The sequence below is a fragment of the Diadema antillarum genome, unplaced genomic scaffold, assembly GCF_040938485.1.
Source record: "Diadema antillarum isolate AM-2024a unplaced genomic scaffold, OU_Dant_1.0 scf00000122, whole genome shotgun sequence".
Classification (NCBI taxonomy): Eukaryota; Metazoa; Echinodermata; class Echinoidea; order Diadematoida; family Diadematidae; genus Diadema; species Diadema antillarum.
In genome coordinates this window covers 36,793-64,690 of record NW_027271011.1, presented here as the reverse complement: position 1 = coordinate 64,690, position 27,898 = coordinate 36,793, and the positions used below count along the sequence as shown (strand labels likewise).

General features: G+C 38.9%; 1 protein-coding gene across 1 annotated transcript; it reads left to right on the top strand.

Annotated features, from left to right (window-relative positions):
- Positions 1 to 27,898, top strand: LOC139720103 (chromodomain-helicase-DNA-binding protein 1-like). The gene is made up of 24 exons (XM_071631470.1): positions 1 to 203; positions 1,621 to 1,733; positions 2,699 to 2,811; positions 3,463 to 3,577; positions 5,858 to 5,971; positions 6,966 to 7,122; positions 8,698 to 8,786; positions 9,297 to 9,366; positions 9,980 to 10,090; positions 11,372 to 11,542; positions 12,475 to 12,703; positions 13,634 to 13,790; positions 15,123 to 15,324; positions 16,105 to 16,188; positions 16,625 to 16,785; positions 18,919 to 18,998; positions 19,467 to 19,678; positions 21,905 to 22,003; positions 23,162 to 23,232; positions 23,853 to 23,967; positions 24,577 to 24,685; positions 25,227 to 25,493; positions 26,432 to 26,508; positions 27,434 to 27,898. Exons 1-24 carry the CDS (start codon positions 107 to 109, stop codon positions 27,529 to 27,531), a joined length of 3,111 nt encoding a protein of 1,036 aa, XP_071487571.1. The 5' UTR covers positions 1 to 106; the 3' UTR covers positions 27,532 to 27,898.

Below are 27,898 nucleotides of genomic sequence, written 5' to 3'. Positions count from 1 at the left end.
TGCCCTGTATGCAGTAGGGTACTAGTAAAACTAAAAGAGCTCTGACTTGACAGTTCCCGCACAGTAAGGATTCGAGCAGCCAGTAGGACAACAACCTGCCGACATCATGGACCGACTCCTCACGAAAATCAACAGCATTGAAAATGCAGATACCAAGTTTGAACAACTTTCTGCTGGGCAGTTTTCTGAGCTCGGCCTGAAAGGTACGTGGATTTGTTGGTATACGAATAGGGTACAGTAAAGCGTTTGAGCAGGAACATGCATTATAAAGGAATGAAAAGCCGAACTTATCGTGAGGCGCAAAGCTGGCGATGATGTAAATTTACTTTCGTATCCATGTGGATATCTTGAATTTCAACAAACTACATTGCATCAAATTCACAGAAAATACTAAATGGCTTAGATCTATTCCTAATCACTCACATACATTTGAACCCAATCGGCTGTCGTGAAGCGTTGATATCGACGTTGACGTTCATGTTGTCAATTTTGGTTCAAATTTACATGAATGATTGGAAATCAGCCAATAAGTACAATGTACTAGGGTAAGAGTACCAGTATTCGGTCACCTACCGGAATTCGGTCACTTATCACTAATCACCAGCCAGTAAAGTTCTACTGTCACAACACACGCAAATCACACTAATTCACATACTTGCACACTCATTCACAACAGGAAAATCCCTTAGTCCCCTCCAAAAAATCCATCCAAAATCCCAAATTTCACTGTCAAAAGTGCAGAATTGGCGCGACTTTCCAAAAGCGCGCGGAATAAGCCCAGTTTTAAGAGTACGAGTCGCCGAAAAAGTGCTAAAAATCGAGAAATACGCTGTTCTCTTCTGGGAGATTTTGCTTATCGCAAGCTCGGAGTGTGATGCTTTCCTCAAAAACGCAAAAGAAAAACTAAATTTCCGTACGTGCCGATGCAGTGACTCAATGTATAAGGGTTGAATACAAGTGCCGATTCCCCAGTATTCGGTCACCAATGGGTGCCGCAACGTCGCCGATGCAATTTTGCGCCAACAAGGTAGTGTGCGGTGCATTTTTCAGCTGCCTTGAACACGCATTGACTTTGAACGCGCATATGGCGTGACCGAATTCTGGTCGCGGTGACCGTATTCTGGGGGATTTTCAAGGTGATATATTTTGGGATTTTGTGCAATTCTATGAGATATTTAACAAAATGAAAATTGAGATGAAAGAAATTTGATATATTTCACATACATTGCTGTAGATATGATGTATGTATGCATTATTTTAGTTTAAAGAATATCGCAGAAAAGCTTAAATGACTGAATACTGGGGGTTTTACCCTAACTGTGATTTTGGATTAAATTTGGCTCAATTCAGATACGTGGAATTTTAGATATTCACGTGGGTAAAAAAAGTACATTAGTATTGAAACTCCTAAAAATACATTTTTAATGCCATTTCGACTCTAAAAAGTAAGCAACAGCAGCAATATGCAGATGTACAGTTTCTTTTGTAGAAACTGGTCGACAACTATAAAAAGTATATGACTTGCAGCTTGTATATATGCAGTCTTACAACAGCAACAGAGATGATTGTGAACTAGACTAATTGCTGTAAATAGCTTTGTGTCGGTTTATTTTCACTCAGACATCACCCTACGACCCTATCAACTTGAAGGGGCCAACTGGATGGCTCAGCGTTTCCATAGAAACCATGGCTGCATACTTGGGGATGAGATGGGACTTGGAAAAACATGTCAGGTAATTTTGGTTTAAGATTTTGTTTCTGTTTAAGTTTTCATTTGCTTTTCTTTGTGGGCGGTATTTTTTTAGCACTTTTTTATTGTTTGTTTAATACTTGTTGCAGCAATCCCAATATCAGATCCATACTGTATTGTGCAAAAACGAGCTGTTGGCAATACAATGTACCTGGAACTAAAGCAGGTCATTTCACCGTATCAGCAAAGAGAAATAATGCTATTGTAGCATTTTTAAGCTCCTGTTTGACTGATGTTTAAGGAAATGAAGAATCCCTGTGACTATCTCCAAAACCAGTCACATCTCAGTACCCATGTGAAGTATATATACAAAAAAAAAAGAAAAAAAAAAGAGTAATTTAGGAATGTTGCAGGATGTTGGCAGGCAAATTTACAATATGTTGATTTTGGGGTTTGCATTATAGATTGATTTTCTTTTATGGGACGGCTAATGATGCATTGAATGCTTGTAAGCAAGCAACCAATGGCTTTTAGTCCCTTGTGTAGGACTACAATTGGGGACAGATCTGGAGAAAAGTACTACTTGATGCTATTTTGTCTTGTGCTGCTGCTCTCCAGTAAGTAATTGGAAAATACCACCGAAGAATAATGTTTACATAGTACAGTGTTCCATGAGTTGTTTAAAAGTGAACTCATAAATGCTTACTACTTTCTGTAATACTACTCTATCAATATGAAGTAATGTCAAGTACAATCGTGTACAGTTGACTCCCACTATAATGAAGTCGTCAGGGCCAGCAGTTTTCTTTCATTATATCCAAATTTCATTATAACCGAACAAGCAAACAATAAAAAATATAGCGCCGATCGTGTTGAGGCCTAAATTTTTACTTCATTGTACTGATAATAGGAATTTTGTTACAACCGTGTTCCTTATAATGGGAGAGCACTGTGTACCTTGCTTGTTTCACTCTCTTCCATTTTTATTTCCTTCATTTCTTCTGGTAGACTGTTTCACTCCTAGTTTATATGCTGAGCCCTGAAACTGCCACCAAAAACGAACCAGCTCTGATTGTGAGTCCTCTGTCTGTTATGGGCAACTGGCAAGATGAATTGAAAAGGTTTGTCTAAACAGTATCTTAGAATTTCCAGTTGTTTCCTTCTTCATTTGGGGCAAGCTTGAAACTCTGTTACTCTGAAATATACTGAAAGTGTGTCTTGTTACATGACAGCTATCTTTTTGAATAAGCAAGATAGGTACAACAAGAACAGTTTTTTCTTGTCAATAAGGAAAGTAATTAGTCAGAAAATTCCTTGGTCATATTTTGTCATAAATAGATGGACAGGTTCAACTGATGTTTTACGTGTTGCATAGGTAACACTGCAAACAAGTATTTTTGTTGGAATTTCTGAAAAAAGTTTGGTTAAATAGTATAAATGGAAACACTTATCCATATCTTATCCACTGAACTGGTTCTGAAAGAGAAATGACTGATTCTGAAAATAAAACCAGAAAAGTTTGACATCATTTTGTTACACAGGTGATTAAAATTCACCCATCTCAGTTTATCTATTTAAACTAGTGCATTTTAATTTTCCACTCAAACTTCAAAAGATACAACTGTACTGTTTCTACTATAGCTGACCTCCATTACAGAAATGATTGAAAGTCACCCACCTTTGGTTATCCAACTCAATGTATGCTAATTTTCATTCAAACTTAAGAATACATGCACAGATACCGTTTCTTCCATATATCGCCTCCATTACAGATTTGCTCCACATCTCAAAGTCGTGTCCTATACTGGTGACAAGGAGTACAGGGAAGAACTTCGTCAGGAGATATCAGGACTGGATAACATCGATGTCATCCTCACCACTTACGAGGTGCGCAAATGAATTTCCTCTTTCCCTTTTGAGGATTGCACTTAATGTAACTTTGATGAATGGAGTAAAATCAAACATACAAAAGGGCTGATGGTTCAAAAGAGTCAGACTGAGGACAATTTGGGAATTCAAGTTTCCAGTTTTTCACAAAACATTGATATCATTTGCACTGACATATTCAAATTACTGCATACACCAAATATATCATGAGGTTTTTATTTTTGCAAATTTTGTGACTTGGGTGCTATTTGCTAATTTAAAAACACACCAAGATATTAACCCTGATCCCGAACATGAATGTGACATGCACATATACATAATTTGTCCGTTCAGTACTGTACTCCACAATTGTGGATTTAACCACTCGCGAATTACTGTATACGATATAATTTTCGCGTACATACATTTTCGCGAATTGCCGCCGTCACACATTTTCGCGAGTGGTTAAATTCGCGATTGGGGGACCAGAGAAAATATGAAGTGGCAAAGAAAGTGTGAATTTTCAACTTACTAGCAAATAAGAATGATACTAGTTATACACTGCATGAAAAACACTTGCTAAACTCTGCGAACTAGTAAGTTAGAATTCAACATTTTTGAAGTGGTTAAGTCCATCGCGCTAGATTTCTGACGAGTGGTCCCCTTGCGATAATGGATTGGCTCTCTACAGTATTCGTAAGTAGACGTGGACGGGCTATATGTACATAAACAAGCTTAGCCAGTATGGTCTGTTCGGTAAGCCGTGTTATGGTATACTAGGACTGAAATGTTCCTATCATCAAGGCAAGGGATTCATTTTGGAAGGTAATATATTCGCGTGTTGTTGATTTCGCAAATAGCTCCCGACCCGCGAAATTTGCGAAAATAAACCCCCCGCGAAATATATAGCGTATACAGTATTGGGAAATCCCAATTCACAAAAAGCAAAAAAAAAAAAAAATGAATGGACGGGATATATGGCTAATACAATAGATGAGCCAATGTGTTCTTGTGACACTTCCATTGGTTTCTATGGAAATCAGCATTAAACATTTTTAAAATGGTCATTTTTGAAGCAACAGCAATTCCCTTTTCTTCAAGAGTTGGTCATTGTCAAAGCAGCAATCTGGTGCAAAGGATGCCTGCAGTTATCTTGTTTGTCTTATTTTAAAAGAACAAACATTTGTGTGAGGGTAAATCAAAGGGAAACTGTAGTGTAGGGAGAGGCCAGGGGTGGTATTCTGAGGCCGTAATTAAGTCTGTAATTAACTTCGTGATTAAGTCGTGAAGTTAATAGGCCCTTAATCATGGGCAAAATCGGTATTCTGAGGACGTAATTAAGGTATGATTAAGTCCCCTGTAATTATCTTAGGTCCCTCCCATCTAATTGTTATTCCATCCAATCAGACGTGTTGTTAGAAGCCAAAATGATGAATACACGCGCAAAATATGCCCTCAATGCGCGCTCCTCCACGCCCCCTGTAATTACAGCCCAAGAGCTCCATGCGCACACTCCGGCATTTGATTACAACCCCTCACCTACGCACGCGAAGATCTCAACCTCTTTGCTCACATAAAATGACAAAATTCCTCGAAGATCGGCTATATTTCTTTTTTTCTCTGAATTCTACGGATACCATGATAACAAGATTCAACCGCTCCTCAGTTACCGAAGACGGTAAGCATCGTTGTGGCAGAGAAAACACGATGTAATGCGTGATATCGGAATAGTTAATGACACTCTTTGGTATCATTAAGTTTTCCATTAACTTTCATACTTAATTACACCCTCAGAATACCGATTCGTAATTAACTCTGTGATTAAGTCCTCTCACAGGTGCACGCGCATTGATTCGCGCAAACGCGTAGGTCCTTCCCGCCAAAACGCTTGTTGCTATGGTAGTTAATATACCCCCTACTTAATCATGCTCTCAGAATACCAATTCGGTAATTAAGTGCTAATCAGACACTTAATAAGCTCTCAGAATACGGCCCCAGGTTTAATAATTCCATTTCAAATTCTTCACATCATATGTTGAGATATTAGATTTTTTTTTTTTTTTTAGTGGAAGGTGCTCTAACCTATTAGTGATACACAGTATGTTTAGTGGATGTGTAACCAATGGCAGATCCAGAGGAGGGCGCACTGGGGCAAAGGCGCCTCCCCATTACGGAATTCCTGGATCAGCCCCTGGTAACTATCAGCAAATGATGCCAATAGTCATGGAGTGTTTATCTTAGGGAGGCAAGGGGGACAGTATTCATCTGAAACTTCATATTTTATATTCTTGCTGTTTGTAGATGTGCATAAAGGATACAAGTTTCCTCGAGAAGTTTTCCTGGGCTGTGCTGGTGGTGGATGAAGCTCATCGCCTCAAAAACCAGGAGTCTCTGCTGCACCAGACTCTGAAAGAGGTGAGTGTCAGCCATGGAACTGTAGAGGGGGAAGAACTACTCGAGCATGTGTTTTATCGCCACCGCAGCCATATTGGCGTACCCTGTCATCATTTGTGTACTGTGTGTGAAGTATTTTGCGGGGGTACACCAAGATGGTGGCCTGTGTGCATTCAAGTGAGGAGCGGGGCTATTGATTTGGCTACTGCAAACTGCATGCTTTGAAGATGGACAAAAAACTTCCCCCTCTATAGTTTCATGCTGCTAGCTTCCTTGTCATACCTAAATGACTTCATTCTGTCACTGGGTGTGCATTTATGAGCAACTAGAGATGGTGAAGAAACTGTGCAATAACAAATAACGAAAGCAAACATAAAAAATCTGATGAATTCATGTACTGTAAAAGTGGTTTCTTTTGCGTACAGAAACTTTCACGGTTTCCATCGGTGCCGACTTTTTCGCGTGTGTTTAAATTCGCGGTCGGTAATGATAGCGTTTTAACAAGCGACGACTTCAAAACATTTTCGCGTGATGTTAAATTCGCGGTTCAACCTCAAAGCGCGAAAAGCGCGAAAATAAAACCACCGCGAAAGAAACCACTTTTGCAGTATCTAGTATTGAATTTGTGTGCTTGATAGCATAATAAACAATTTGCTCTTTCTGCATGTTTTTTTACTTCTGCATGCATTTCTGTCCTTTTTTTTTTTTGGGTACCTTGTCACTCATTTAAAAATGATGGAATGATTAATTCTGTTATTGAATAGATGGGATTTGTTTGACAATGTAGAAATTGTATCACACAAAAATTGATGGCATACATCCTTTATAAAAGAGCAGTGTCAGACAACATCTTCCTACCCCCTGCTGTACTGCCCTTTACTTAGAAAAACAAAATAAAACAAAAACACCAAAGGCATGAAGAAATCTAGAGTAAATCTCATGAATTATTATGTTCAGAGAATTATTAAAGATGCATTCTTATTTAAAATCGTGTCATGTGTTTTCCCTTTTATAGTTTAACATTAGACACAGAGTCCTTCTGACTGGCACTCCCGTGCAGAACAACCTTCGCGAACTCTACTCACTTCTCTCCTTCATTGCCCCACGAATCTTCCGTCGCAGCCTCTGCGATCAGTTTGTGGATGAGTTCTCGGACACAAGTGACAAGGAAGGTAAAGGTCATTTCTCACTTCGTGCCCTACATATTCGTATGTTTGCAGGTTTGTACGATGTGATTCTCTGTTGTCCGCTGTATCTTGATTTGTGAGGGACAGCCCAGCACAATCTTCAGTGCTCTCAATTTGCTCAAAAACAGCTTTTGTTAAAAAAAGAAAAGAAAAGAAAATGCATTCTATGATTTATTTCAATATGGTAGTAAATGAAATGAAGGGTTGCTTTGGTTTGCATCTCTAACCACGCAGTTTTTGTGAATGCAGTTTCTCAATGTCTCTTTTCATGTCTATGCTAGAGATAGCAGAGAGGTTATGGAGGAGTTTGTTTCTCTCCTCTGTACTTTGTTTTCAGAAAAGGGGTAGTAGGTAGAAAGTCCAATCGGACAAATATTTTGAAAGATTAGAATCAGAATTTATCATTTGTCTACCATTGATGGCATGCCAAGTAAACTTTTCTTGCAGAATAGCGTGACTATTGCAGTGACTGGAAGAACTGTACATTCCAAAAATTCTTTGTGAAAACTTTTTGGTCTGATGAGAAATAGAGAATAGGGTAGCAACAACCATTCACCTGATTTTTATTTGTGTGCACATTATTCAAATCTAAAATTGATTTGTGATAGGCTAATACTGTTTCCTGACAATTCCTGGTTACTTAAAGCAAACCAGATGTTGGTATCATTCGCCCTACCATATTGTCATGGTTGACACCCTGCTCTTCATGATTATAGAGATATGCAGTGGATGCCATTCACATCTTATGGTATGAATTTTGACTCTCTGATGCACAGGACCACTGTTTTAAGTCCTGTCTGAGGGACATAGTGGTTATTTACTACTTATCATAGGAGACAAGAAAAACACTGTACTTTACTTATCTGGGCAGGGCCTCAAAGCAAGCCTCTTAACTCTTTATGTGCCACTTTCACACGCCTGACTTGGTCAATGGCATGCCAAGTTCGCATGTTTTGCTCAAATGCACAATCCCACCCAAACCAATCGATAAATTGCCAAACACCACTATACAATGAGAACATTTCTTGCGATTCCATTCTTGTCACATGTAGCTTGCATTTTATGTGGTGATTGACTATCAAGTGGTGTTCCTCACTGAATTTACAAGTATATTCTAATTTTCAGCCACTGTTTTGTATGCAAAAGTAATGCCTCTACAAATCAGTAACTACTGGTCATTTGAAAGAAAAACAATCATATATCTGTCATGCAATTTACATCAAAGTAAAGTTTGGCGTTTCCTCTGTAACTTTGCTCTTTAGTTGTCCAGGGTAATAAAAATCTATAAAAGTTTCATATATCTGAAAAACAAAATGTTTTTCCTCAGCATGGCTGTTGTCTGTTATCTCAGTTGTTGTCTCAGTATAATGTGGCACACAGGGGGTTTTCTCCATGGCACGTAAAGAGTTAATTCTAGTATCCAAGCCGGCTTGTCACCCTGTCCTTGAGAAGAGACTAGCATACACTAGTAAACACATAAACTACACTACAACAATGTGAAATGATGCTTCCAGCAGCTGCATCTTGTACAGTTTGCAAACTGTGATTCTTTTTTGGCAGTGATGGACAAGTTGCACAGAATTCTGCTCCCGTTTCTGCTGAGACGCACAAAAACAGAGGTGGTCCTGGATCTGCCCAAGAAGTCTGAGGTATCATTGTATTGTTACACTGCTTGTCATCCATCTGAAACCTTCTGTTGCAGCTTATTCTGAATAAATGCCCCATTCTACTACAAATGAATGATTTCCTTTCCCATTCTTCATTTTGTTGTGTGTGGCATCACAGTTTTGAGCAAATCGTAAGTGTTAGAGTTTTTGTCCACAGGACAAGAAGGAATTTTACTTTAAGATTGAAGATCATTCCTAGATTTCTGACTGTCATCTTTCAATGAGTACTAATCGCAGTATATCTGTGTTGTCTGGAAACATACAAGAACTTGAATATGTAGTAAGAATAGAATAAAATAAGATGTGTATACATTTATGTACAATATGACTTTTTTTTTCACTCACTATATTCCTGTATCAGTGAACTATGGGATCTATCACTTGCAGTGATTATATTGAATTGTCATGTAATTCTAGAGCAAACTACCCATACTTACTCATCCCCTTTACTAAAACTTTGCTTTTCTGCTCTCTTGACGTTTTATCTGGTAGGTCATCTTGTTTCATGGACTGACTGCCCTTCAGAAGAAGTTGTACAAGGCAATCTTGACAAAGGACTATGGTAAGCTCACTGATCATTTCTGAAACTTTTCTAACTTTTCCATGTCATCAGAATTTGTGCCATTCGAATGTAAACTATGGGTTTTTCATGAATATATTGCACAGACAAATGCAATGCAGAAGTGCAGTACCAAACTCTTTCTATGAACAGGCAAATTCAAACCCGCAAAAATTTAATTCTGCAAACTTATACTACATTAAAAACTGATATGTTATGTGGTACTTCTCACGATATTACTGCACAGAAAAAGACATTTTGAAATTATAAATTTCACATCATCAGTGTGAGTGTGTGCTTCTGGTACAGGCTGAGTTATTCAAATTTGATTTATTATCATGCTTGGAGTTTCATGAACAATCATGCAAACTACTGTATTTTGATTTGATATTTTTCTTCATTAATGCGCTTGGAAATGTCAGTATTAAGTGCTCTATAAGTGTTTATTATTATTGTTATCATGATATTATTATCAATCAGTCAAATGTTGCCAGCTAATATAGTAACCACAGCTGCACTTATGTAATCATGGACCTATATTCAAGAGTACTTGGAAATATCACAGCAACCTCACACCTACCTCTCTCTCTCTCTCTCTCTCTCTCTTTATATTCAGCTGCCTTTGATCAGCAGCTGGATGTCCCAGGTATGGGCCGGACCAAGACGAGTCTCATGAATGTTCTTGTCCAGCTCCGCAAGTGTGTGAACCATCCCTACCTCTTCGACGGTAATTAATTTCCTCATCAGCAGAATCAGTGCTCTATAATGGGCTGCAGAGTAGAATGAGTTGATCTTTGGGTGATGCTAGGTTTAACACATGTTATAGCTTACTCATGTTGCTTCTTGACAAGTTTGTAGAAAACTTTTGAATATAACATCACAATAGTTACATTGTTGAGGGCAGTAGTATGAAATGTGACAGTTTGGAACTGATCAGAAAATTTGAATAGTTGTATAATGGTCAGTAACTGCTAGGAATCTCAGAACCAGGGTTGTATTTGGATTGTTCCAGAGATATTGGATATGTAGGTACATGGTATACATAGCTGCCAAGTCTCCTTGATTCTGTTGGGGGCAATCTGAAAACTCAATATTATTATCTATTTTTTATTAGCTAGTTTTTGTATAGCTCATTTTAGACTTGTAAAGAATGTCATAACACTTTACAGACTATTTTTACCCTCAATACTGGATACATTATTTCCAATTAGCACTAACTGTGCTCACTCTCCCCTCCCTGGGGAGTATTCCAGCCAGTTGCCATTTTACAGGTGCGCTCATGCTGATCAACCAGCATAACTGGGTACCCATTTGTACTCCTGGGTGGAGAGCAGCAATGTGGACAAAGTGCCCTGCTGAAGGGCAAACACGTCGGGCTTCGTTGGGCTCAAACTCACGATCCCCATCACGTTAATGTGATTCACAGACAGCGCTCTTATCTCCTCAGCCATGACACTTTTACCATTCTCTTCATGTCAGGACAATAGAATACAAAAGCCTCCCTGATATAGGTATAATTTCTGCCCGTTGAGGTGCATGTAATTGACAAGTTTCTCCCTGATCACTCTTTAGTACCCTGCTTAATTAAATTGTGAAAGACTGTGTAGAGGTTTTGCACTCGAAATATTGTGAAAATGGATACTGTGAAACAAGAAATATTAGAGGCATAAAACTTCCATGAATTGGAGCAGACTGCCTTTCTCACAGCATGACACTTTCGCGAATTACCACTGGCATTCAATACATTGTGAGGACAAACACTTTCACATGCGTTTTTCCTCTTCACAAATCTTGGCTCTGCTTGAAATTTGTGTGAAAATTTCTGGTTTTACAGTTAAGGATATCTATCCACTCAACCATATGTGTATGTGTGTTTTATTCATGTTTTCATGTGTCTTAACCCGTTCTATACGGGAAACTGGTGGCCAGTGTATTTAAGTCTATGCAACTATGGGGGTTTCAGAATTCAGTATCGAACGGGTTAAATGCTCAATCATTGTCACTGAAGGTGTGGAGCCAGAGCCATTTGAGCTGGGGGAGCACCTCGTCGACTGCTGCGGCAAACTCCACCTGCTGGACAAACTACTCATGTTCCTATGGCAACAAGGCCACAAGGTGCTCATCTTCTCCCAGATGACGCGCATGCTGGACATCCTCCAGGACTACCTTGGCTACAGGGGTAAGTCATGACCATGCTGCAAGGGACATTCATGGGGCATAGACAGGGGGTTGATCTACCACTTGGTCTGGAGGCATGTAGGTTATTTTCCATTTCATTTAAAAGAAATCATATGAAAACAACTCTATATTTAGTTTGATACAAGATATTCTAGGGAATATGTTTGTAAGGAAATGTACCTATCCTTTGAAAGACTTTTTGCATGTTTGGGCTAAAACATCAGTTGATCTGTTCTCACTTGGATTTGTGCTGTCTGAAAATCCTGTTGTCTTTACCACTATTAAAGGGATGTATGTAACATCATTTATCATATATCAACACAGTACTTTGTGTATTTGTTCGATTTCGTTCCTTTTTTCTGTCGTACTCAAGATGTACTATCTTTGTGATAACTGTTTAATAACCTTTTTGTTCATTACTGTTTGATACATGACTGCACTTTGACTCATTGCTGGTAGGTAATAAACTTCAACTTTAAGAATACCTGAATTTTTAGTGCCTCTAACACTAAAGGAAAGATGAGCTTTAAATTTTTCATGGAATATTTAATCAGGATTGGTCATGAAGTTAAAGTATGTTTGAAACTTTCAAAGAGGAGATTCAGCCCAGACCTGTGAATCAAGATTGGGAGAAGCCACAGTTTTGTTTATAGACCAAAGCAAATATTTCTTGGCATGCATATTGTAACAGGATTCCTCTAAATAGGTTTTTAACATGTCATGGACTTTTATAAGGGATTTTCATATTAAGAATAAAATTCATGGAATATTTCAGATATCCCTGTGGCTTGAGTGTCTTTCCTTCTCATGGTGTACAGAGAGCTTGAAATTTGTGGGAAAAGGAAGATTTTCCTGAGATCTACCCATGAGTATGACATCACAGTAGAATACAGTTTATTAAAAGCCTATTGTGTACATCATTCTTGGGTGCAGGCTATGAATACGAGCGGCTGGATGGGTCAGTACGAGGAGAAGAGCGTTACCTGGCAGTCAAGAACTTCAACCAGCGAGACGACACCTTTGCCTTCCTTCTCAGCACAAAGGCTGGAGGTCAGGGGTTAAACCTCGTCGGCGCCGACACGGTCATCTTTGTCGACAGTGACTTCAACCCGCAGAATGACCTGCAGGCAGCAGCAAGGGCCCACCGCATTGGACAGACAAGGTTTGTAGGGTCAGGGGGTTGGGGGTCATGTCTTTCCTACACTAAATTACCTCAGTCTGCTATAACTCTTACATGTTATTTGCAAATGGCCCATGGTGCTGTTGTTGCCATGCCTAGTGATTTGACAAGATGACGTTGACATGTTTTTTAATCAAGATTACAGGGAAATATTTCCCCCCCCCCCCCCCCCCCCCCCTCCTGTGTGATGAGGTGATGAAATATTACTGCGGGAAAAATTATCCACAGACAATGTTGTTGGTTTTTTTTATTTAATTGAGTAAAATTTGTCATGATTAAATGGGCAGATAATTGAGAATTTTACAAATTATCAGAAGTCCTTATTGTTTAAAATGTAACTTTTCCAGAATACATGTACCATACTGATATAGATTGGCTAACAGTCGAAAAGTCATTGATGTTCTCAGTATTAGATTTCAATTATTTCAGTTTGTATTTGCCATGGATCTGTTGCTGTAGTCTCAATTACTACATCCATTCAAAATGTAATGCTGTCTCTTTTTCCTTCTGTTAGCTAGGAAGCAGTATGATGGGACAATTACTTGTAGAACCTATGTCCATCCTATTTTGGAAGAAATTTCATTTTATAGGAAAAATTCTGTCTAAACTTTATGATTTTTCTGCCCTTAATTGTGTGGATTTCCTCCTGCTTCTGTCTGTCTCTCTATCCCATTTTCTTTTCTGCTTTCATTTTCTTTTGTGCCATATCTTCTCTTTGTGTCTTCTCTTATCTCATCCTCATCATTGCCATCATCATTATCTTGTGCTCTGCATAAATGATTGACATGTATCATTGAATTGTGTCCAGAAAATGTATATTCGTCAAGAATTTACATTCGGAAAGAAGTTTAAGAATCTGTGCACATGTTTCCCTCTTCCATCTTCCATACACGTGGACGTGACCCCCGCCAGACCTGTGAAAATCATTCGCCTCATTGGACGGGACACGGTAGAGGAGCTGATCATGCGGCGTGCGGACGAGAAGCTCAAACTGACCAATGATGTCATAGAGGGAGGGAAGTTCTCGCTGGGAACAGCCAACAGCAGTCTTGCAGAGAGTGCAACTCAGGTACCAGATATGTCATTCACTGTATGTTGTATTTCATGTGTCGATTAGACTGTATGTCTGCAGTTGATTTTTGCATAAATGTTGAATTGTCTGGTCAGAAGTTTTTTGTGTGTCGTTGAAGTGCCTTAAGTTTATAACAAAGCCTCTCTAGCTTGATAGCCAAATTTTTTTTAAAGGAAACTGCATCCATTTTAGAGTATGTCCCAGCGTACAAAGAATTAGCACTAGTCCATTCAGCACCTCACACTGTCTCTCTCTTCCCATCTCCATCGTTTGAGTATAAAAAGCTTGAACACATGACCTATTTAGAATCCAGTACCTCATGACCAGAAATAATTATGATGGTATGAGGAGTGCTTTCCTGTCCCTCTTCCTTCTTGTGTGCTCTCTTTGTCTCTCTTTTTCTATCTTCATCAAATCTTCTAATTCACCAACAAGTACCACCAAAAAAAAAATGTTTTGGAGAAAAGAGGGAAAAAAGCATTCTGGTAAAATTGTTTGCATCTCAATAATGAAACATTTACTTTGAACACCCCCATGTTGGAATGCACGTGGGGAATTGAAAATAAAAAAAAAATTCATTTAAAAAATGTAATATTTACACTTCTGACATACAAATTTAAAAGCACAATTTATGTAAAAAAGAAATGTCAATAGCATTACTGCAACTCAATACAGGTGACTTTTTACAACTGAAAAACTACATCATGGTTTTCAAAAACTGCAATGCTAATATATGATGCTCAAATTGTTGATGGAAATTGAACCACAGTTGCCAAGATTACCAGTATTACAAAAATACTTCCACATAACCATTTTGACACTACTCTCCATTGGCGTTTGCTGACTGTCACCTGTTGTCCTGGGCAAACCACAAAGGGGGTTGTATAATTCTCATAGCACATTGAATTGTCGGTGGCTGGAATCCATGACCTGTTTCATGAGTCAAACACCTCTCTACAAGATGCAAAAATGTGGAACAAGTAGTTCTTTTTCTCCCACTCCTCTCTCTCTCTCTTTCTCTTTCTCATAATTTTTTTAAATCTCAGTCAGCAAAAAAGAAAAGAAATAAAATGAAAAAAAAATCAAAAGGGGTTTGTGCACTGCCCCCCCCCCCCCTTTAATTTTGTTCAACAGAAAATTGCGCTGAAGCCTTATTTTTTTCTTTTTTGCTCATCAAGTGATTAAAGGCAGAAGTGGCACCAGAAATATTTTTTGTCCTCCCCCTCCCCCTTTACGGAATTCCTGGGTCCGCCACTGCGACATGCTGTAAATGTGTGCCATTGTGGAGTACATCGTACATCAAGTTATTACCATTTCCCTCCTCCTCAGCTGTCTGACATGCTGAAGTTTGGCCTGGAGAAACTGCTCCAGTCGGAGGAAAGCTCCGTGGTGGATCTGGACCTTCAGACCATCCTGGGGGCGAGTGCGGGAGGGGAGTGGCTCCTGGAGGAGGCAGACAAGGCCAGCGAGAAGGAAGAGGAGGAGGAGGTGGAGAGTGAAGAGAAGATGGATGTCTGTGAAGAAGAGAGAGGTTAGGATGTCAGTAAATGTTGTGCTTATTTTACTTGGAAGGATACACCTGTAACTGATGTACATGTAGACCAAGCCAGAGAGAAGGAAAAAATGAGAATGCCATTGGGGGGGGGGGCAGGAATGAATGGAAAATAAGTATCTTATAGAGAGTAGTGAGGATTGATTTTTTTTTTTTCATTTCATATGATGATAAAGACTGATCTAATGCAAATTATCAATAATGAGAAGGCAAATGAGGCAAATGAGAGGGATGCAAAGACAAAAGTGTGTTAGGAAGACAAGCCAAAATTGCTCTTTCTTGGCTGTATTGATGTTATTTGGTAGAAGAAGATTTTGCAGGAGAATGGAGGAATATATCTCAACGCCTATGTGAATTGATGCTATGTAACAGAGAGCAAGTTCACTTTCCTTCCTGTTGTCAATTATTGTTTATTGTAGTGAGTTCATAAACAAAACAAAACAAAAAAGATCTGGTATCACTTTGTCTTCATAAACGATATTTCACAACCTAAAGCCGTGAAGAAACAACTCTGCTATCAAGAGATGTTCCTGACATATCACAGTAAATCACAATCAAGCAGTCAATTTAATGTGGTTGTTTCAGCTGTCTTGATTGTTTGCTTTCAGCTGTTCATTTTGACTGTCAATTTTCTGTTGGTTAAGGAAATATCTTTGTACATCTTCAATGTATTTATCTCGAAGTATGAGCACCACTTCAGTCCATGTCAAAGCTCTATGTTGACTCTTTATTAAAAAGACTGAATTCATCATTTTCCAGGTCACATGTACATCTTTGAGGGAAAAGACTACTCCAAGGAAACGAGTGCAGCAGACAAGAAAGCCTTTGAGGAGTTGGTTTCAGGTAGGTCACCTTTCACCCACATGTAGACAGAACTTTATCTACTATTCAACATGCCAGACTGAGTGACGCACCTGCGTTTGTGTGTTTTCAAGAGAGTTTGTCTTCATGTACATCATGCTTTCATGATTTACCTGCCACACGCATGCAAACACACGCACTCATAGCATTCGAAGTAGGTGTACGCATATGTCGTTAATCTATCTTTTTTTTAGAGAGAGACTGTCCCATATATTTAATGTATTGTTAAAGAAATTTGAAGTTGAGGATACAATTTCATTTTACCTGTTGATGTCCAAAATCACAGCATAGTTCACCTTGTTCACAGATTATTGGTGTCCAAACTCCCTGGTATTGAATTCAGGTATAAGGTGTGCCTATATTCTTTCAATGGGTGAGACAACATAATATATTTAGTGTTATGTTTCTATGTGTACAGTCCAGGTAGCAGCCGTTCAGGAAGAGGCACAGGGCCCACGCTCTCTCAGGAAGAACAGAACTCAGACAGGGGATGCTGCGGCACTGATGTCCGTGTTGCCGTCGGTTACCAGGAAGAGACGACAACTGACGGAGGAGGAGAAGGCTGAGAGGAAGAGGAAGGTCTGTATCCTTTTAACCCTTCCTGTGCCAGGAACTTCGGATAGTGTGAACAACACTATAGGGTTTTCTGCACCAATTGGCTCTCAAAGCCCACAAAGGGTTAATACAGATGTCCCTGTTCTTTGTAATCACTTGTGAAATACGATCAGTCAGTCATAAATGGCATGCTTAAAACATCATTACTGTTGTCGCACGGTGGCAGAGCTGCTGACTAGTATATATCAATGATATTTGGAATGTCTTTTCCTCATCAAAAATGAGAAAATACAGTTTCATATAACTTTTCTATCATTTATAATTTTTTTACCAAAAATATAATTTTTTGAAATATGAAATATGTATCTTTTTATCTTGAGAGGTTGTCACCCCTCCTATGGAATATCAACATGGATATTTGTAGCATCAAAATAAGAATAAGGAAGCTTAGCAGAGAGAAGAGGAGGACTGCAAAATACAAGCTTTGCGTTTCAGCACGTCTCCTCCATTTCCTGCAACTTTAATTTTAATTCAATTTCATCTGCTTATGTGATGTGTAGTATTGTTAATTTCACATATTTTTCTTTGTTACCTTGTATTGATATTGTGCTATTTTGTGTGTGTAAATGTTTTGCATTGCTGCAAATGAAATAAAATGAAATGAAATGAAATAAATGAAATGAAATGAAATGAAGAGGGAAGTACAGTCATGTGACATGGTTGATGGTGCCATCATGTGACAGCAGTGCTTTTAGGGACATTAACCCATTGAAGACTAGTCTCAAGTATCTGGGCAGGCATCTATGGGAAATGCATGTTGTAGCAAAATCAGCCCGTCCTTTGAGGGGTTAATGTTTTAAGGTTGGCTGTGGTAGAACAAGACCTACATTGTATACATAGGTCTAGATGTATGAATGTTTATGGAAATAAAAGCATACTTTCATGGCTTTCACAGCAGACTAATCATTCATTGAATATTTTCTAATAGTTTTCTCTGTAGTCACTCACTCCTACTGGCATTTTGTGAATTTTGAATGTGTGCAGATACACACATATGACAAGACGTTAATGAGCAATTTACATGACTTAATTTGTGGAATCTTGACATTTTTCAAATAAAAAAAAAAGTTTCGTTGTGATCATAAAAACAATCTTGTTAGTGTTAACCCTAACTAGGCCGGGCTATTTAGGTAGATGATAGGGGGGGGGGGGGGGGGCCTCCCAGGCCCCCCCTCCAGATCTCGGCCGTCGACCGCGCGGTCGCGACGAAAATTGGCACACACATTGCCTATGATGTAATCTAAAGTACCATGAAGTAAATTTTTTCAAAAATTATCATTTACACTAAATTATGCTAATTTATGCATAATGATGCATGAAATCAAACAATTTGGTATAAATCACTAAATAAAGCTCAAAACAGGCACATTTTTTGTGTAAATATTCTTTTTAGTGTCATTAGCAAATGTAAGAGAAAAAAATTGCACAATCAGAAAAAATTTCCTAAGTATTTTATTGTTTTTTTAATTTCTTTTGTATTTCCCTGTTTTTTCGACTTTATGTTTTTCACTGTTTTTTCGATGTAATTTGTCCGCGACATTGTTCCGAACAAGAAAATATGTTATTAATTGATTTTAATCCATAAAACCCCCAAATAATCATGCTTTTATGAAATTTGCCTGTAAACACAGTTTGCATTGAAATTGTACACGAATTCACGTTTTTGAGCAATTTTTGGTCTGACATGCACGTGCATATTTATGCGCAACTTCGGAACCGCATGCCCGGGCATCGCAAGTTTGGTGTCAAAAGATGCGGGAAACTCGAAAGAAAAAAGTCATGAAATGTCGCGGCGATAGCTTCTCGCGATAGCGATACATTGCGAGAAACGTCGAGGGGGGGGGGCCTCGGAGGCCCCCCCGGCCTAATTAGGGTTAAATTATTATGTGGGGTCATGTATCAGTGTCGGATCCAGGGGGGGGGGGGGGGGGCACCAGGTGGTTAAAACAAACAAAAGAAATAATAAGAAAGAAATGGTGCATGTGCCCCCCCCCCCTTTAATTTTGCAAAGACGCCTCCCGTTTACGGAATTCCTGGATCCCCTCCTGTGTGTGATTAGTTTTCAAGTTTGTCTGTTTGTTTGTTTTTTGTCAACAGAGGGAGGAGAATGCGGCAAAGAGAGCAAAGATGATGGAGGAAGCTGAGATGCAACGAGCTGAGGAGAGGAAACGAAGGATGTAAGTCTTCCCTGTAGTTCTCAGTTTGCTTGAAAATAAATACCTGGAGATGTGCAATAAAGAGAAGGTGATGCACAGTTTATGGAGTAAATGATCTGCTTAAAAATTTATACTTTTAATTCTGCATTCACATTTAGAGACTTCATTGTAGTCCTGTTGATATAATGTTTGCAAAAGCAAGATTTACCAGGAAAATACAGAAAAACACGAAGAATGAGAAGATTACGAATGTGAATAAACTTGGAAGGTACCAGTTGGTCCTGCAATATTTCAACTGGTTGTACATTTAGCACACAATGATGTGAGCTCACGTATTGCTACCGCAATCTGTACAGTTCATCAACAAAACATTTTCTCTTTTTTTTTTTGCCTTGATATGCTACATAGATCTCTCTCTTGCCATGGCTTGCAAAGAGAAAAATGTTTTCAGGAGGATTTAGTGATGTTGGTGTTTTGCTCCTCCCACAGGAAAGAGATGTGGGAGCGCAATGGATACGAGTCATGCAATGTTCCCATGGAAACGGATGATGAGGATGAGGACTCTGAGGGTGGAAGTTCGGGGCCATCAGGGGAGGAGGAGGAGGAAGAAGAGGAGAGTGTAGCAATCCAGTATGTCCGGGGCGATGTCACGCACCCCATCGTCACTGGTGCCCAGAATGCGATCGTAGTTCACTGTGTTGGTAGGTTGCAGTCTCCCTTTCAAGCACACAGTTCCATCTGTTTGTTGGTTTGTTTTTTCCTTCTCTCTCTTCCCTATTTAAATTTATGTGGGTTGATGTCCCTGTTGATGTAATTTGCTGACTTTTATAAAGCAGCTTTGATGTGCTCTAAATGACCAGTTTTGTACACCCACTTTCATTGTGCATATGGTGTTTGTGTTTGTGTGTGGGTAGGCGTGTAATGTATGTGTAAATGTGTAACTTTCATATGTTTGATAAAACTTTCTATGAGAAGATACTTAGGACCTTTGTGTGAGGAGGGAGTTATTCACCGTCTGTCTCATAAAAACAAATATACACAATGTGGAAATGTTTATGAGAAGACACTGTTTTGAAGATTAAAATTGTAACCATTCTACGCTGAAGTTATGCAATAGCTTTCTCTGTGTAGTTTATAAAAAAAAAGAAAGAAACTTAGGCAAAAAAAAAAAAATCGTTGTATTGGCGTAACCCGCCCGACCCTAAAAAACCCCCCGACCCTAAAAAACCCCCCGACCCTGAACTATTCAAAAAAAAAAAAAAAAAAGGAAATACATCGTTTTTACCGAGAGAGGGCGCGATACGGGTTTGCAAATTATCAAAAACAACAACAACAACAACAGCTGGTGTCGGAAAATGGCCGCGCAGTACAGTGTGTCGGCGACCGGCAAGTCCGGTTCGAAGATTTTATTCAATATTATTCGGAGAATCGATTTGTCTGTGGCGCTGGGTGCAGAGACTCCAACCCCAAGCACCTTCTGATCTGGAGATTCTCCCGCCTGAAACCCCTAGCAAACGGGAGACTCCAAGTTTATCATTGTTTATGTGTGCGAAGCGCGAAGTTCCTAGGGTTATAGATGCTCTCTGGTGCTATCTAAGGCTTATTTTTTCAACATACGATAGCAATAAGTAAGAAATCCTTTCGAACGGGAGACATTGAGCCAGGGCGGGAGAAATTAAATCTCAAGCGGGAGAACGGGAGATTTTGCAAAAATGGGTTTTCGGCGGGAGATCTCCCGTCGAAAACGGGAGAGTTGGAGTCTCTGTGGGTGATTTAGCCCAGGAATTTGTTTGTTCGTATTCTGACCGGTATGTCGTGACGGCTTTTAAACCGGTGATATAACAAACTTTGGATGCAACAGACCCTCTCTATCGAATGGGGTTTTGTTAAAGGGACGCAGTCCTCACGAAATTTAAAAAAATATGTTGTTGTTGGTACCTCCAATGAACTACTTTCATCAAAAACAAACTTTCAAATCACCAAATAAGCTCGTACATTTCGGTTAAAAAAGTGTGACTCTGCCAATGAGCAAGTCTTGGCGGAGAGTCATACGTCATCGATGCAAAACTCTTTCCAGCGGTGTTCTGCTCGTCATCCCTAGTTATTTACAAATACATGTTTACTATTTATTTTTATATTAATTGTATATATAAATAAGCTTGAAATATTTTGTTTGAAATAATAACACCACATATTGTCACATTTTATGAAAAAATCAGATATGATCATTTTGAACACTTAAATTGGTTTTCTGAGGCACGGCTGTCAACTTGAGAGTAGGGCATCAATGACGTTGCACCTTTTGGCAGGCTCTTACACGATCGCTTGCAGGAATTATTTTTTAAAAATCGCGTACGGAGACAATTTTTGATGTCCACGCGTATAAATTGGTGAAAGGTTATATTTTTTACTCTTCTTAATTATCAGTACAGTGAAAATCTCAGGACTGCTTCCCTTTAAATATGAGTTTTACATGTAAAATACAGGTAGCAAAAAAAAAAAAAAAAAAGAAATCGCCCGACCCTATTTGAAAATCTCATGTTACGCCAATACAACATTTTTTTTTTTTTTGGCCTTACTGATATGCAACTGCCAATCCAAAATGTAGTCATTCAATGTGAGTTGTTGGTTGTGTACAAAGTTGCAAAACACTATTACGATTATTGACAGTTTTGCCAGTCTGAAGATGAAGAATTGAAATGATATGAAGTTATCTATTCTAAATGACTCCCTGAGACAGATGTTTGTCTTTATCTGCACATATTCAGCAGAAGTTTCAGTGTCATAAGAATGATGCATGGCTTCAAATCATTCTGTATGGTTACAAGAGATAAAAAGTCAGTACAGTGTATCATCGATGAAAGGCTTGGAATTTCATACTTCTTCTTTATACTTACCTGCATTTGCCTTGTAAATGTTTGCTCCAGATGACAGCGGCAACTGGGGACAGGGAGGGCTCTTTACAGCCCTGGCACGCCGATCACCTCAGCCTGAAGAGGCATACAAACTGGCTGGAAAGATGAGGGGTGAGTGGTTGTTGTTTGTTACCAGGGATCCGGTGCAGTTTTGTCACCACTGCTTCCATTATGAGATGTATGATGTTTTTTTTTGGAGGGGGGTTTTCCAACCAGTCAGCATACTGTACAAGCTAAAATTTTTGCTGTGGTTTTATTTTTGCCAATTTTGTGAATCACCTTTAAATTGCAAAAATAACAAGAGGCAAATATAAAACCACACAAAAACAACACGTGATAATACACATACTCAAAAAAAAAAAAAATCAAACAAACAAATAAACAGACCAAAGCCATGCCAGCACTGGATTGTGTGCAACTACTCTCTACTGTAGATCTTGCATGTTGCATTGGTCATCACAGACATGGAACAATATCTGGAACATAATGACCCACTAGTACAGTACTTGCAGAATACAGTAGTACAGTAAATGCAGAATACATTATTTGTTTCTATACTTGGATTCACTGGGTGAAAACATTCAGTAAACATACTAGCATTGTCACTTTTTATTCATTCTTGTGTTTGTTTCGTGATAGTTGAAGTAACTTTTACTAGACCCTCAAAACTGTGAAATTAAAGGGACTGTACAGTTCTGGGTGAGGTGAGGATTTATCTTTTAACATTTTGCGAGATATTCAGAAACCACTCTATGAGATGTCAAAGAGCATGCAATTCTAAGGGGTATCAGAAGTTTATTTGATGAAAATCGGTTTTCAAATGGCTGAAATATCCAAAAACAAGGTGAAACAAAGAGATGCCAATAAAAGGCGTGGCCTGCCGCCTTTTATTATTATCACTTTTTTTGATATCTCAGCTATTTGAAAACCCCTTTTCATCAAATAAACGTTGAATCTTTCTAAGAATTACATACTCTTTCATATTTCATAAGAGGTTTCTTATTATCTCACTTAGGAATATTCAAAACATGAATCCCCACCTCAACCAGTACTGTACAGTCCCTCAACACACAATGTCTAAGTAGCAATTTGGAAAAATCTCAGCTCATACAGTTTTGGTAGATATATTGACCTTTCTGCTTTCAATTTATCCCTGTTTATGAGAAGTAGAAGAAACAATCAGGATTTGTGGTAGAAGAGCAGAATCTCTGTTCTAACATCTCCACTTTCATGAAGTATGTATGTTTTCATTGCGATTTGTCTGTGCAGATCTGAGCCTCGGGGATTTACATCTCATCCCTATTGATGATATCGAGAGCCGAGATGAAGGCAACGATTGGGTAAGTCATCAGAGCTCCGGAACTGGGTCTTATTTAAAGGTCTTGTTTCCCCCCCCCCCCCCCCCCCACTCCCCAATTATTATGAGTAACAGCAGAAATGGAAGTTGCAGAAAACTGTATCTCTTTTTTGTTTGTTTGCTTGTTTGTTTTTTTGTAAAGAGTGTAGCCATGATTACTAAGGATCGAAAATCAACAAGCTATTGTCTTTGTTTGGTATCAGGCGGAACTGCATTCCCTGTGTTGTATGAGGATAGAACTCATTGCTGACCTCATTTCAGTTCTGCTCTTTCATCGGGCAGCTATGAATGTCTTACACTGTAGTCTGGTAAGCTGTGGATGGTTTTGATGCTACCAAATAATTTGAGTTGTCACAACTAGATCCATAGCCCTGTGCAAAATTTGTAGGCACATACACAATTTGTAGGACTGAGGAGGTTTTGTTCTGTTGATCATCAGTGTTGCTTCAAAAGGATTTCTCGGGATCCCTTTATTAAAAAAAAAAAAAGGGTTGGAGTTTTTTCAAAGCTTTGAGTAATAACATGCATCAACCCAAGCTCTGGCAGTCTTGTTCACCCATCTCCTAAGACTGGTGTCCTACCACATCTTTGCCCCTTGTACAGGTTGCTTTGATTGTAGCCCAGCATCGAGACAAGAGCAACAATCTGAGTGGGATCAAACTGACAGCTCTGGACAGGGGTCTACAGAGGCTCTACAGGGCTGCCAAAATGCACAAAGGTAGGGAGAAACTCTTAACTCGTTGAAAATTAGTCCCAAGTATACCTGGGCAAGTGTCTATGGGAAATGCGTGGTGTAGCAAAATTCAGCCGGTTCTCAACGGGTTAACATATCTTGAAGGCAGTTAGACTCTTAAATCAGTACCATCTATATGTGCAATTATTCATAATTTCCAGAATAATCAAAAAATAAATATGAAGAGTGTAGAAAAATAAAGGCAAGAATGTAATTTTTCTCTCATTTTCAATCAGTGAAAATTGTGGTGATATTGATTAGTCTTGAGTCTTCTCAATCATTGGTGTTTTTTTTTTGTGGCAGAGATGTAACATTGTCTCTAGCTTTTCTTGTCTGCAAGTCAAACAGACTGGTCTCCCTTTGATGTAGTCTTCCAGTTTCTAGACCCTACTCTATATGTACCATTGCATTAAGAGAAAAACTTGTGATGGTATTAATGTATGTTTAGATCCTCCTAAAAGTTTTAAGTAAGGTGAGGTAGACAAATAGCTCACAAGCAACAACAGGCAAGTCTTAATCATCTCAAGTCTAAAGTCAATCTTTGACCATGATATTTGACTAAATTGCCATTGTTACATCACTGTCTTTGAGCAGCCAGCGTCCACCTGCCAAGAATAGGGCACTCCACACCAGCTTTTAACTGGTATGGGACTGAGAGACTGATCAGGAAGCACCTGGCATCGCGGGGCATCCCAACATCCATGTATCCCTTGACAGCGCTAGTGTTGAACATTCAATAATATACATTGTACATGTAGTTCCTATCTAGTATGTTTTTGTAATGTTTGATATGTTTAGTTGGGTTTTTTTTTCATAAATGAAATGAAATAGGTAATGCAATTTTGTAATTGAAAAATATGCTTCTCCTTTTTTTTTAATGAAATTTTATTTAGAATGCATAGTTTGGGTATTTTTTTTTCTGTGAAGACCAGCAACGAGCATGCATTCCTCGTGGATAAAAAGAGATAGAAAATGCCGAAAAATATGTTTTTTTCTCCCTAAAATTTTATTTAAAATGCATAGTGTGGACAGATTTCCATTCAAGACTAGCATGTAAATTACAGAAAATTTAAGTGTGTGTCTAACATCTCTGACAGTTAAATACACCCATTTCAGGACCCACAAAATGTCTTGATGTAATTGAATAGAAATGTAGAAGGTATTAGGGTCAGCAGAAATGAGGATGATGCAAAATATGACACATAAAAAGGGTATTCATCCTTGACTCAGTAATATGTCACCAGTTACTACTACCCGAGGAGATCCAACAAGGGCCAAACTTCCACCCAACGCGATGCTTCATCACCATCGTCATCGTCGTCCTCACGGCGTCAGGATGAGGAGCATCCGAGGCCGAGGAAGCTAGCGAAGCATGACGGGAATGGGAAGGAAAGGTCTGACGAAGCCAAAGTCGGAGCTGGACTGGCAGACTTCCTGTCGGGCGTGGTCGCCTGCATCCAAGAGGGATTCGGAGAGGTAGAGAGGAAGAGACTTCGCCGCTACATCGTAGCATATCCTTTGTTAGCAATTTGTCATTCTTAGCATGCTACCAAAAGTTGATGTTTAAAATTAGATGTTTGCAGCTGTGTGCGCTTTGACTATGTTTCTGTTATGACTGCTGGGGTATTGAAGTTTAGAGGGGGTGCACAAAAGCCCCTGATATGAGTGACAAAGCATGACCCTTCACTCAAAATCCAATGACTTTTATAAACCCATTTGCCCATAGTTCTAGATGCAAGCTGCGAAACAAAATGTTCTATAATTTCAGGAAAAATCAAGCTGTGATCCTTTTTTCTTAATATTAAAGGGCACAGTTTAGGCATGATCATAACTTGAAAATATGATTGGAAAATAAACTAGTTTTATCAGTTATGTCGCTCTTCCACCTGCGATAACTAGCTCAAATGCTCCTCAGAAAGTTGAGTACTTGGGTAAGCACATTGTAGTTTTGTGCTTGATTCCAGTGTGTTGGGATATGCTGTTAAATTCTCTTTGTGCCAAGACCTGGTGGAAAGGCACTATATTATGATAAACTCTGAGAAATTCCAAGCTTTTGCCAGGCAAAGTGAAAAAGGAGCATGTACAAAACAGTGAGCTAAATTTGAGGCAGTCGGCACAACACAAGATTCATGACAAAATTTGAAGCAGTCTACACAACACAAGATTTGTGACAATAGTAGAGTAATTTTTCTTGCAAGCGTGATTATGACACTCTGCAGAATACAAGACAGTTATATTTTTCTTTGCAGATAACCAGTAATTTTATTGGCATAGATTATTTTCACCAGGTGGATGAAATCCACATGCAAATTTGCAAATGCAATGCGTGGTTAATCATCGGTGTATGAGTTTTCACAATGATCTTGCATAAATTATGGTAGTGTGTGAACATGGGCCTTTAACTTTTGCGTCGTACAGGCATGTATTTCATTCCTTGACTCTTTCACACTTATAATGGCAGCGTGCAAGACAAGTGTGATGACAGCACAACGCATCTCATCGTGCCAGATGAGTATGATGATGTAAGTATAAAATGTCCTCGTTCTAAGAAGACAATAGATTTATAGCTCACTCCTTATGCAGACATGCGATCAAAGTGGCGTGTGGCTGAGTTAATACTTTCCAATAAAAAAAAAAATACAAAAATTATGTCCAAAAACAGGTCTTCAAGACCTTCCAAGTTGAGTGCAAACTAGAATTCTTGCGTAATATTTTATATGTCTCGTTCATCGAATGCAAGAAAATATGGTTGTAATTGAGAAATGTGTAATTGTTTTGTTGTAAATTTGATACAGCAAGCCAACTAAATTTCCCAATTTTTCACTGAAAATATGTCTTGACCTTGACAATATCATGTTTGTTTGTTTGTTTGTTTGTTTGTTTGTTTGTTTGTTGGTTGGTTGGTTGTGCTGTGCTGTGTGTCATTGTGTTTATCAGTTTGGAGGGTTGACAGCTCTGGATTTGTGCTCTGTAAACCTATTGTGGAAGAAGTAATGCCAAAACCGGTGCAGTCTATTCATTAGATCAGTTTATGCATGGCTCACATGGCTCATTTTAAGTGCCTTGACACCAAAATTTTATGCATTAAGCACTCACCTTGTGCACATATTTTGACTTCAATGTAGGGGTTTCAAATGGTGGTTGGCAGGCCTGTAATCACCTTGACACTTTTCCAGCATATTATATTCTGTGCTGTAGTTTCGGCAGACCGTCATGTGGATGAGATCTACTCTTTCCGCAAGGATGTTGTGCAAACAAATTCTCACATGACCTATAAAACTTCCTGAAGTATTTTCAGATCTACATAAATATATAATGTACAATAATGGCATGGAAATTTGTGTTTGTTCATTTGCAGAGGCCAATCACAGAAGGTCACAACCGTTAATGGTATCTTACGTTTGTCTTATTTTTGTCCCCTCCCAAATGCAGGAACCTTCCTCTGTAACAGCTTATTATCCCACAGTGAAAGTGGTATCGTCTGGATGGGTGTGGGACAGTGTTGCCCAGCAACGTGTCCAACCGGAAAGCCGTTACACAATCAAATGAGATGTTGGCCGCAGTCCACTGCATGCGGCAGATGCTGAAATAGTTTTGTATTGCCTTAGTTGTGCCATCTATTTGTGCCGTGATGTACAGACATAATTCAATAGCAATAGAAAATTTTCTGAACATCATTCTCCAATGATCATATAAACCATGAGATCATGATATAATCTTGATCATGATATATTACAGTGTATGTTGTGAGGCCTACAGATCCCTTGTAGAGCTGGTTGTATAAGATGAGCTGGTATCAGTGCGAGTTTTTAAGAATGCATGTATTGCATGAAGTAGTGTCTTTCTCAGGTCATTTTTAACCTATGTCCTATGAGCAATACCAGTGTACGGTGTAGTCGGTAGAAAAGTACTGTAA